Source organism: Pectinophora gossypiella, chromosome 26, assembly GCF_024362695.1.
Source record: "Pectinophora gossypiella chromosome 26, ilPecGoss1.1, whole genome shotgun sequence".
Classification (NCBI taxonomy): Eukaryota; Metazoa; Arthropoda; class Insecta; order Lepidoptera; family Gelechiidae; genus Pectinophora; species Pectinophora gossypiella.
The window spans coordinates 4,987,474-4,999,953 of record NC_065429.1 but is presented as its reverse complement, the minus strand read 5'-3'; the positions used below and the strand labels follow the sequence as shown (position 1 = coordinate 4,999,953).

The 12,480-nt window shown below is 40.9% G+C and overlaps 1 protein-coding gene and 1 long non-coding RNA gene across 3 annotated transcripts in view; both read right to left on the bottom strand.

Moving 5' to 3' along the window:
* Nucleotides 1-12,480, bottom strand: part of LOC126378594 (uncharacterized) — a 109,041-nt gene that overhangs the window by 77,069 nt on the left and 19,492 nt on the right. The gene's annotated exons all lie outside the window — the stretch shown is intronic.
* The window catches only part of LOC126378492 (acyl-CoA-binding domain-containing protein 5), a 29,381-nt gene that overhangs the window by 4,346 nt on the left and 12,555 nt on the right, over nucleotides 1-12,480 (bottom strand). The window contains exons 2-7 of one of the 2 annotated variants that reach the window (XM_050026894.1): nucleotides 6,758-6,869; nucleotides 5,796-5,877; nucleotides 3,306-3,450; nucleotides 2,711-2,820; nucleotides 1,876-1,987; nucleotides 1,396-1,496 (exon numbers count right to left, since the gene is read on the bottom strand). In XM_050026894.1, coding sequence (XP_049882851.1) covers nucleotides 1,396-1,496; nucleotides 1,876-1,987; nucleotides 2,711-2,820; nucleotides 3,306-3,450; nucleotides 5,796-5,877; nucleotides 6,758-6,869 — 662 coding nt within the window. The remainder of the gene's footprint in view (nucleotides 1-1,395; nucleotides 1,497-1,875; nucleotides 1,988-2,710; nucleotides 2,821-3,305; nucleotides 3,451-5,795; nucleotides 5,878-6,757; nucleotides 6,870-12,480) is intronic. The other variant, XM_050026895.1, reaches the window with a different exon arrangement.

Genomic DNA, 12,480 nt, shown 5'->3' with positions numbered 1-12,480 from the left:
AGCAAAGTTTTAGACCTCAATGCTGACTCACTTTATGGCTTCCGTAAAAGCACTATAGATAATATCTGTTTTAAATAAATCTACTCACTTATTGTTAGTAATAGTAATATTTTTTAACTTTTAAACAACAGTTTTTTGTAAAGGTACCTTCTTTTAAGGTACTTTCTTTTTTATATCAATGCATGCTGTGTTTACTTATAATTAGTCACTACATTTAGCTTATAAGTTGCAAATGTGTTACTTATTACAATGTACTAATGTAAGTGATTGTTAGTAAACCAAATGAATAAAATAAAAATTTCGACGAAGATCCGTTCTGCATTCTTTAAAATAGATTTGTGAAAATTTAAAATGATGTTATTGTCTTGTTTTTGTGTGTGGCGTCCTTTTATAATAAACTATTTCTATAAATCTAGAAGCTCAAATGTAGGTGGCAGCACTGTTGAGTGTTTCGTAAATTTTGACAGTTCTCCATACTGGTGCTAATTCCTACAGACGCCATCTAATTTTATGTTAAGTTATACCTGTCATTTTCTTATCCACTGAAAAAGAAAGGGACGGGTAATCGACAGGCATAAAATTTATGGAACACACGTAAATTTTAAGGATAATTCTAAAACAACCGTCTAAAAAAATTACATCGGCCAATAACCCGACAGAGTTAAGCACACAGCAGTCAAGGGGATTACATACCAGCGAGATGCCTATTTTATTCGCCCGTGTTATTCATTCATTTTAAAATTAACAGCTATCAATCACCCGTCCCTTTCCTTTTCGGCGGATAAGAAAATGACGGGTATAACTTAAAATTAGATGGCGTCTGCAGGAATTAGCACCATTGTATAGATTAGACATGCGAGCTATGGGGAAGTTAGAACCCAGTACTGTTCTGCGCCGAGGCGGTTGTAGAAGTCTTACTTGAAATTTGGGGAGTCTGACGGGGATCTTAAAATTTATATAAGTAGCGAAGCAGTTGTGAACAGTCAACCATACAATGAATAATCTTGTACAGAAAAACCATATCTAATAGTTTTCTGCGGTTTGAGAGGGAGGTAATATGGAAAATGTTAGTATTGGTTGAGAAAACTTGGCCACATCGGAGCGATTCATCTAAGAAAGCAATATTGCAATTTGACATTCAGGGTTATAGAATCTTTATTTCTTATTAAAGACTTACAGTCACTTACATGAGAAATACTTACTTAATAATAATTATGCTTACGATTCTATATAGAAACAAAGTTATAGGATGCTCTGAATAGAAATATTTTGTATTACATAATGACATTTGCGCATATAAAAGTAAGTGCGCAATGCAAACAAATGTCAAATAGCAATATTGCTTTCTTAGATGAATTGCTTCGATGTGGCCATTTTAACCCCTCTTATGCTCACATCGAGTATCCTGCGGTCGCCCTCGACGGCCTTCCTGAGCGCCGCCACGTCGGCCTCCAGCCGCGCCAGCGTGCCCGGCAGCTGCTCTAGGACCTTCAGATCTGTAACACGCATATTCATCATCATCATCATCTCTCTAGCATTATCCCGTTTCTCACGGACGCTTACCTAACCTGAAGATTTGACCTATTTTTTACAGATGCGACTGCCTGTCTGGCCCGCGAAGGGAAAACCAGCCCAATGCAGGTCAGATCACATACCTCCGAAACGCATTTCTAGGGAATGTAGGTTTTGTCACGATGTTTTCCTTTTTTTCGTTCACGATGTTTATGATCCAAACATGGATTCGAAATCATTGGTTTACACAAGCCCATGCTGGATTTGAACCTGCGACCTCACAATGAGAGACAAGCGTTATTCCAACTAGGCAAGTAGGAAAGGCCTGTTTAGTCACAGTCATTTTGAAGTGATGCAACTTACGTGTGAGTTGTGAGGTGATCTGGTGCGCGTGTCCGTTGCTGAGGGTCGGCGCACGCGCGGCGGGCGGCGCGGTCGGCGCCGGCGCCGCCGACGGGGACTGCAGCGCCTCCGCCTGCGGGAGACCAACGTTATACACGGTGTTAGTGGCACCGTGCCGAACACCGTACCGAAAAAGCCAAGAAAAAGTCAGAAAGGAGAGTGAACAAGAGTTAGTTATAGTACAGCGCTATACAGTACCCAATCTATCGGGCGCGACCCGTCTTAGCCGCTGACTTGAGCATTGAGATTTGGCAATGTAAGGGTTGAACCCAATACCGTCTTCACCATAAGGGCACACGGGGCCCGTGCCCCCATTCTCGGGGGGCCCGAAGGATCCACAGTTTCTCTTACACATTTATTTTCAAAACACATTAACTTTTTTCACAAATCAGGAATCTTATCAGAAGGTTAGATTTACAAGGCATATCATATACTACGCCATTATATTATCGATGACTGCGACTTTTCCAAAAACCAAAAAACCTATGCTGTATTTGATTACCTATAAATGATTCATAAGTATTTAGTAAAAAATGTAAGTGTTTTTCTTTTTTTACTTTCCAATTAGCTTTCTTTATTTATAAATGGGCCCCAAATTCTTGTGTGCCCAAAGGCCCCAGCAAAGTATAAGACGGTGCTGTCAGATGTGTTTCAACTCTAATAGCTCATCGGTGGGCTGGGCACGATTTTTTTTTGGCGATTTTTGCCATTTTATACTTACACCCGATGCATCGGGCCCGATGGATTGAGTAGTGTAATAAGCACTTAAGGAAGAGTTAGAGCTGCGTATACGTACTATACTAACATCGACGGTGTCAGAGAATTCATCGTCGGAGTCATGTCTCGTGCGAGGTCGTGGCGACGCCGCGCGCGCCGGAGATGACGCACCGCTCACAGACCGGGAACCTGAGGACAACATAACAAAGCATCACGCCTGTATCCTCATAACGGTAGGCAGAGATCTATAGTAAAGACACCCACTCCTCGCCAGATTTTAAGCCCCATGTAATAGGGGACGAGCCTGTTGCCATTAACCAGGCACAAAACCTGGGCACCACGCAATTATCTTTCTTCCAAATTCAAACTTATAAAATCGAATTCAGTGTTTTAGAGTCCGAGCTGGGATTTCTTCAAAATTACGATGTAAATCACGCGTTCTCCAAACAGGCTACCGCGGTGCGACGACAAACGCCCGCAATGTGACGAGAGCTATAGTAATGAACTCACCTGTAGGTGTGACGACAATCGCCCGCAATGTGACGAGAGCTATAGTAAGGAACTCACCTTTTGGTGTGACGACAAGCGCCCGCAATGTGACGAGAGCTCTACCAAGGTACTACTTACAAGTAAGTGTGATGACAAGCGCCCGCAATGTGACGAGGCTATAGTACCTGTAGGAGTGTTGTGTTCGGAGCGCACTCTCGCCAGGACATCGCCTGCTACCAGCTGCAAGTCATTACTGGGAAACATCGTGTCGTCATCGTCCACTGACAGGAACGACGCGACGTCCGAGTTGTATGACATCGTCTCTACTATCTGTAAACATATAATTATAGCAAGTTTACATTGTGAGGAATGGCGGGGACCTCCTCAAGGAACACAATAAAAAGAGAATGTGACGTGTGTCTTGTCACAGACGTCACACGAATATTGTTTTTGGCGGCGAGGGTGTGCTGCCGCCAAAGGATGTTTTCGGGGTACCGAACTGAGCATAGTACCCCGCTAGCCACAAGTTGGTAGTGTGACTAGGGATCGACGATCCAACAGTGTTGTGTTGGAAGTTGTATATATGCGTCTTGCCGTGTAAACTTCGATACCGCGTTTCACGATCGCTTGAAGACTGCATTATTGAATGTGGCGCCATCTGTTGCATGTGAGCGGAACTAGGTGGCCAACTAGTTGGGTCCGCTACATTGTTTCTGTCTCCCAACAAAAATGCAAGATTTGAACGCCTTTTAATTGAATACATAACAAAGCCTCTATAGGCCCTATTCGAGCGCACAAACTTAGCCTAATTTTATTTTGCAGCTCTTAAATTGTCGCCGTCCTTCACTTACAATACGCGCAAGAAAGAGATGCAAGCTAGTTTCAGTCCTGTCAAATTAAATTAGTGGTAAAATTAATTAGGTTGGTGAATCGACGCCATTGTAAAACCTTAATCTTAGAAATACATCTTACTGGACAATAGCCATATTGATTGCATGACCAAAGACACGCACAACAATGTAATGTTTTAATCTTTACGAAACGATCTTTGCAACATCTGTTTTATTAAACACAAACTTTGTAAAAAAGGTTAGTGATTATTTAGAAGATATGAATGCATGGGATTTACTGTCTGGGAACTGAGATTAGGCAGCCAAAATCACTAAATTGTACAACAAAATTTTATGTTTTTTTTTAAGAACGTTTAGGGCCCTGTGCCGAGGTTTTTCTTGCAGCTTCTTGTCCCCGGCTATATAGGTTGTGAGACGCTGCAGTAGTTTTAGGTGTATAAGACGTTCGTTATGTAAAAAATAACGATTCAACGTGTAACTATGCTACTTACCGAACAAAGATACTTTTGAATTTGAATAGTTATAAAGTTAGGATCGCCTAAGTTCATCTCATCTGCCTAGCTTTTTTTATGACGTGACTTATTGTAGATTTGCCGCAGAAGGCATTTACTACTTGGCCGGACAAAACGGGAGCGCTAAGGGTTCTCGCCCGGTACAAATTTAAGACAATAGGCCTGAGGGTGCCCACTTGGTAGGCAAGTGGATTTTTTCATCTCAAAGCATAATTGAAAATAATAATAAAAAAAAAACAAGAAAACTTGCATTTTGCGACGGAAAATTCCATATGATATTAACTCAGAATCCTGGTCTGAATCATCCCCCTCAGTATTCAGTACGATGTCACTAACACCCCGTATATTGCTGCGTATGAAAGTATAGCTAAGGTTGCCCGGAAGAAATTGCTATTTAGCAATAAGGCCGCCGACTTCTCCTGTCACATTTGTAATTGTTTTTAGTGTTGTGTTTATACGTATGTGCAATAAAGCGTTTTGTATTGTATTGTATAGCTAAGTTATCGTCCAGTTTTCATAACATAAACTGCCTATATACGTCCCACTGCTGGGCACTGGCCTCCCCTCAATCAACCGGAGGGGATATGGAGCATACTCCACCACGCTGCTCCACTGCGGGTTGGTGGAGGTGTTTTTACGGCTAATAGCCGGGACCAACGGCTTAACGTGCCCTTCGAAGCACGGAATCATCTTACTTTTTCGGACAATCAGGTGATTCAAGCCTGAAAAGTCCTTACCAAACAAAGGACAGTCTCACAAAGTGATTTCGACAATGTCCCCATCGGGAATCGAACCCGGACCTCCAGATCGTGAGCCTAACGCTCTAACCACTAGACCACGGAGGCTGTTATATATGTATGACGCGTTTTATCTCATCATCATCACCAGCCCATTAACGTCCCCATTACTGGGGCACGGGCCTTCCCTATGGATGGATAGAGAGATCGGGCCTTAAACCACCACGCGGGCCCAGTGCGGATTGATGGTTATTAACGACTGCTAATGCAGCCGGGACGGAAACACGGAGGAGCTCGAGATAAAAACTTTTTATTGTGGTCACCCATCCTATGACCGGCCTTTGCGAAAGTTGCTAACTTCAACAATCGCAGACCGAGCGCGTTTACCGCTGCGCCACCGAGCTCCTGGCTGTATACACGTCTTAAATTACAAAGTCTATGTTATGGGATATTCACTCTTGTATAGTATACTAAGAAGCTCAGCGCTCCCCATTTGTCCGGCCAAGTTGTGAATGTCAACCAATATAATAAACGGCGTTTTATCGACTGTACTTATATACCAATAGTGTGCTCACCTTGTGCAGTTCATCGACGTACGCCTGCATGGCTTCGTCGCGAGTCATGTTACCCAGTTTGTTCCACGATTCCCATTTTGCTCTGCAAAAAAAACAACATTTAAGTGGAGATGGAGAGTGGCACAGGCTACTTTTTGTCTCTTTCTAACCCCCCCTCTTCCCTAAAATGGGGGGGGGGATGTTTGTCTGGAGCATTCCGCAATCTTCAAGGTAGAAAGCTAAAAATTGGTATAAGGACTATTTGTGAAATTGTGACGAAATAAAAAATCGTGCATCATTTTTTTTAAATTCTGCTCCCAACCCCCTTCAAAGAGGGGGTGAAATTTTATACGGGACTTTTCGCAGTTTTGAAGGTGAGAAGCTAAAAATTGCTACATTAGGATGTTTATGTTAGTGAGCTCTGTTTTCCGCATTTAGACTCTTAAGATGGCCCATTATGCGTGCTATTGTTGACTACGTAAGCCAACCTAACTCCTTCCAGAAGCTCAGAAGCCTTCGGGGATTTCACAGGCTTCGCGGAGCGACCCCATTCCTTTGGTACATTAGGAAAGGGTAACCCAGAATTTAACGCCAGCGAAGCCGCGGGCAAAAGTTAGTCTTCTTCTTCTATCGTGTGGGTTATGAGGTGGGGTACCAACCTCTTCAACACTGGTGTCAGGGTTACTATTGAGCCGCCAAAGGCCCATGACATAGCTCATGTAACGACTACTTACTTATATCAGTAGTAGTAACCGGGACCAACGGCTTATCGTGCCTTATTTCCGGACAATCAGGTGATCAGCCTGTAAATTCCTAACCAAACTAAGGACCACAAGGTAATTTTTGTGATGTGACCAGGAATCGAACCCAGGACCTCCGGATCGTGAGCCCAACGCTCAACCATTGGACCACGGACGTCGTTAAAAAAAATCTACTTAGTTAAAATATAAAAAGGCTCGCGTTCCTGAACACCATTCGCTCACCTGTTAACGACATCCCAGAAACCAGGTTTGGGTTTATCACAGGGTCCCTCGGTGGCCTGCTTGAAGTAGCTGTAGAACCGCAGCATCAGCTCATTGCTGGGCTGGTACGACCCTGGGGGAACAGAAGATCAGCGAGGTTAATAAAGAATAATACATACAGTACAGTACAGTCATGAGCAATATAATGTACCCACTTTAGGACTCTGACGCACTAACATATTTGACATTTAGTGAGATTACAGTTCAATTGGTCAAAAAAGTTAATGTGAGTTGGTACCAAAGTGTATACATAGTAATGCTCGTGACCGTACGTGACAGTACAGTACGGGGGGGTTAAAATGGCCACATAGAAGCAATTCAACTATGAAAGCAATATTGTCATTTGACAGTTGTTTGCATTGCGCACTTACTTTTATATGCGCAAATGTCAAATTGCAATATTGCTTTCTTAGATGAATTGCTTCGATGTGGCCTTTTTAACCCACCAGTAGTAAAAATCTTAGTATGATCGGCTATTTATCAAAAAATAAAAATGCTTTTGTGTGCAGTACCGATTCTACGAAAAGTAATAATAAAATTGCAGCCCAAAAATATAAATTGCCGATAAAGTGGCTATGGAATTTGAGAATCAGTAGAGCTATCGTAGTTTTCCGTTTACATGAATAATAGTAATAGAGAGCGGGATTGAGCCGGCGACAGCGGTTCTCATACAAAATGCAGAAAGAAAGCTGGAAACTTATAAGCGCCCACCGGCGCTTGACAGCGCTGGTTAGTTCTACACAAAGGAAGCAGGTTGTCACAGTTGTTTATTAATTTTAAATGGCAGCGCCCAGCGCTGACCAGCGCGTGTTGAAGCTTGTCGGCACTTCAGTGCTTATCGGCGCGCGTTCATATATTTTCCTGCGCGGGTCACCAGCGCTGTCAAGCGCCAGTAAGCGCTTATAAGTTTCCAGCTTTCTTTCTGTATACGGCCTTAGGCCGTTTGCAACCTTCCGGCCATGTAGTTAATGCAAATCTACAATAAGTCACATCAAAAAAAAGTGTTTGCAACCTCCTTCTTCTATTCCGTGTCAAGTCCCGTCGGAGATAGATAATTTTGATTTAATTTTGCCTTTGTTGTAGTTCACTGAACTGAGTTCTTACACATGTTACTTTGTTTTACATTTATTTAAATCAAAATAACTTATGCAAATAAATTTCGAAAGAATAGTATTTTGATTGCTCATTGTGTTAAAGTTTAGGTAAGATTGTTCAAGTTGTTTACATTACTCAACGAACGCCGTAGTCCAGTGGTTGAGCGTTGTGCTCACGATCCGGAGGTCCCGGGTTCGAATCCCGGTGAGGACAAATCACAAAAATCACTTTATGATCCTTAGTTGGGTTAGGACATTACAGGCTGATCACCTGATTGTCCAAAAGTTAGTTGATCCGTGCTTCGGAAGGCACACACACCCGTGATCATGGCACTTGCAACAGTGTCGAAATATCGGGAGTCTCATACGCAATAATAATAACCGCGTTTAAAGCAGGGATATGAGACTCCCGATATTTCGACACTGTTGCAAGTGCCATGATTTATTTAAACGCGGTAAGAACCCGTTATTTTGTGTTTTAATTATAATAATTTTGATATATGCCATTGCCATATTTTATTGCCATATTTTCGAATAATTATATATACCCGAACAATGATAAAATAGGGAATTATCACGTCAAATCTGTACAATGTCATTTATATTGTTTTCGAGGAACGAAGCCTAGAAAAACCCCCATAGAGTAGTTTCCTAGGTCAATAAATTATAAAATTCTGATTAAGTACTAAATAAAGACATATAAAACTGACGAAAACATTTTCTTCTTTTCTATTTAACTTATTTATGAATTTTAATCAAGAAAAAACGTAATAATAAGTTCGACACTTTATCACGTCGTTCTATGACGTCACAGTATGTTTTTTCATACAAATTCCATAGTCATTTCGTGTTTTGACGTTTAGTAAAAAGTAACTGATTTGACTAGTTGGAAACTAGCCTATTCTCGCGGCGCTAGTGTCGCAAGCGTAGTGTGTGTGGTGGGTGGGTGTGTAGTGTGTGTGTGTGTGTGTGTGTGTGTGTGTGTACCTAGTGTGTGTGTGTGTGTGTGTGTGTTCCGTTAAAATCCGCAGGACTTTCGTGGCGCGTACCTTACGTCTTTGCTTAGCTGGGGGTGAAGAAAACACCCTTTAAACAAGAAGGTACCTTCTAGAAAGGGGTTAGGTGAATTGCTTTAATAGGCAACATTAAAGCAATTCACCTAAGCCCTTTGGGGATATAGGCGTGGTGCTGTGTTGTTGTAAATCTCTCTTTGTACAAACAAACGTCATCGACTGATAACGCGACTTATTTATGTTGACCTGATAAAATAATCACCCTGTTTGCTATAGCATATTGAATCGAATCATGAAGCGTTAAGAGTACTATTTAATATGCACACAGCAAAGTGTTACAAAGGTTGAAATGGCAAGTTGGTCCATTGTACGAAATGTTTACATCATCATCCCCCTAGCATTATCCTGTTTTTCACAGGGTCCGCTTACCTAACCTGAACATTTGACAGGTCCGGTTTTTTACAGAAGCGACTGCCAACCCGCGAAGGGAAAACCAGCCCAATACAGGTTAGGTCACATACCTCCGAAAATGCATTTCTCGGGTATGTGGGTTTGAATTTTATTTCAGAAAAATCACTTTGTCAACCCAGGTTTGGTTAGAACATTGCAGATCACCCGATTGTCCGAAAATAAGATGATCCATGCTTCTGAAGGCACGTAAACCGTTGGTTCCGTTTACTTCTTACTGATGTAAGTACGTAGTCGTTACACGAGTTATGTAATAAAAAAAATATTTATTGACAAAAAAGAAATATCGGCACAATATTTTTCTTAAATGAAGTATAATTCTTTTTTCTTTTTCTTTTATATTTTTTTGTCTTTTGTTTTGTATTTTGTTTTTTCCCGTTTGTGCAATAAAGTATTTGTTATGTTATGTTAATTATATAGTAGTAAAGACATAAATATAATTAAGTAGGAACCATAGCTAAGTATGGAAATACTTGTCTTTCAGTCTATGATGCCTCTCTCCTGGAGATGAGACACAGAAACATAGCTAGCATACAATCTTATGCTGCCGACAGAATGAACAAGCTTTGGCGGCTAAATAACAACCCTGACACCAGGATTGACGAGGTAGGTAATCCACTTCACAACCCACACTATAGATGAAGAAGACTGCTACAAAGACATGATATGTACCATTTAGCCATTCACAAGCTCTTCATATAACAAGCCAATCATACTTAACCAAATCATCATAATCTGTCTTACGTAACAAGTCTGTTTCACTAACTGCTACAACCACGACTTAACCGCAAATTGCGAGGTATGTACCGCCCATTGTTATGTCACCTAACCACGAACTCGGGGCCTTATATTTGAATCGCTTGTAGTCAATGGTGAGAGCCTTCAGCGCTCCTCATTTGTCCGGCCAAGTAGTTAATGCCATCTGCGGCAAGTCTACAATAAGTCACGTCAAAAAAAAAAGTAGTCAATGACGATAAAAACTAGAAGCTCAAATGTAGACGGCAGCGCTGTTGAGTGTTCCTAAATTCAAATAAATACATTTTATTTTATTCTTAAATTTTGACAGTCCTCCATATTCGTGCTAATTCCTGTAGACATTAATTTTATTTTAAGTTATACCTGTTATTTTCTTATCCGCCGAAAAGGGTAAGGGTAATCGTCAGGCGTAAAATTTATGGAACACACGTCAATTTTAGGCAGGAATTGCGGGTTGCTATCCTGTTGTGGTTGACATCCCTATTTCATTCGCCTGGGTCATTCATTCACTCACTCATTCATTTTGAAATTAACAGCTGTCAATTATCCTTAAAATAACATTTATAAAAAAAAATTCAGTCTGCGGGAATCAGGGCCATTGATCAGAAAAGAATATTGTCTTCTTCTACTATCGTGTGGGTTGTGAGGTGAATTACCGACCTCATCAATCCTGGTGTCAAGGTTACTATTGAGCCGCCAAAGGCCCCTGACATGACTCATATAACGACTACGTACTTACATCAGTAAGTAGTAACCGGGACCGGGCTTAACGTGCCTTCCGAAGCACGGATCGTCTTACTTTCGGACAGGTGATCAGCCTGTAATGTCCTAACCAAACTAGGGATCACAAAGTATTTTTTGTGATATTTCCGCACCGGGATTCGAACCCGGGACCTCCGGATCGTGAGCCTAACGCTCAACCACTGGACCACTGAGGCCGTCATTTTCTTATCAGCCGAAAAAAAAGAGGCGGTTAATCGATACGATGTCACTAACACCCTGTATATGTAAACGTGTGTTCACAAACAGCTTCACTATTCGGACACACTCTTTATCTTTGAAGATATAAGACTTAAGATACCTAATAAGTAGGAATAATAACAATAATCTATAATTAACATTATTTATGAAAAGATACGTTATCAAAACTTTTGTAATTAATTTTTTTGGACAAATAACAAACACATGCGTCACATCGAGGCAAAGTGCCCAACAGGCTGGCAGCATTGCCTCTCTGAATCGCCACTTATTTCGGCTAGATACAGTAGAAGCTGCAGTAGTTTTAGGCTGATGAGACGTTCGTTATTAAAAAATTGACGATTCAAAGTGTAACTATGTTACTGAATAAAGATATTTTGTAATTTAAATTTGAATTTGGACCACATGAAACGCATTAAAGCATAATGCATTATTTGTTTTGATTTGATTTAAAAAAATTACTATCAAAAATATGTTAAAACAACACGATAACTGACCACCCATAACATTGCGTAATCTTCTTATCGTGTGGGTTGTGAGGTGAAATACCTGCCTCATCAACCCTGGTGTCAGGATTATGATTGAGCCGCCAAAGGCCCCTGACATGGCTCACGTAACGATTACTCACTTACATCAGTAAATAGTAACCGGGACCAACGGCTTAACGTGCCTCCAGCACGGATCATCTTACTTTCGGACAATCAGGTGATTAGCCAGTAATGTCGTAACCAAACGATCGATTTCGATTTATTATTGCGTTATAATAAATCGAAAGCCGAAAATAAAACGAAATAATTTTAAACACCTCGGCTGAAGCGGTTTCGCGTTACCAAACTAAAATTTAGCAATTTTTTCTCTCGTTCTTAGCACATTTTGAATGGAGAAAGGTGGAATTATGTAGTGTTATTATGAAACTTACGATCTGTCTACGAGATTCTTTAACATTTGTGCTCTCAATTATTACAGTATTTTTTTATTACAGTTTTTTTAGTCAGACGATCCGTGCTTCGGAAGGCACGTTAAGCCCGGTCCCGGTTACTACTTACTGAAGTACGTAGTCGTTATATCAGTCATGTCAGGGGCCTTTGGCGGCTCAATAGTAACCCTGACACCAGGGTTGATGGGGTTAGTGATCCACCTCACAACCCACACGAGAGAAGAAGAGAAGAAAATTAGTAAATAACGAATAATCTAAAATAAAATTAGATACTGGTGCTAATTCCTGTAAATACCATCTAATTTTATTTTAAGTTATATCTGTCATTTTCTTATCCGCCGAAAAGGAAAGGGACGGGTAATCGACAAGCATAAAATTTATGGAACACACGTCAATTTTAAGCACAAATCTAAAACAACCGTTTAAAAATTTTACATC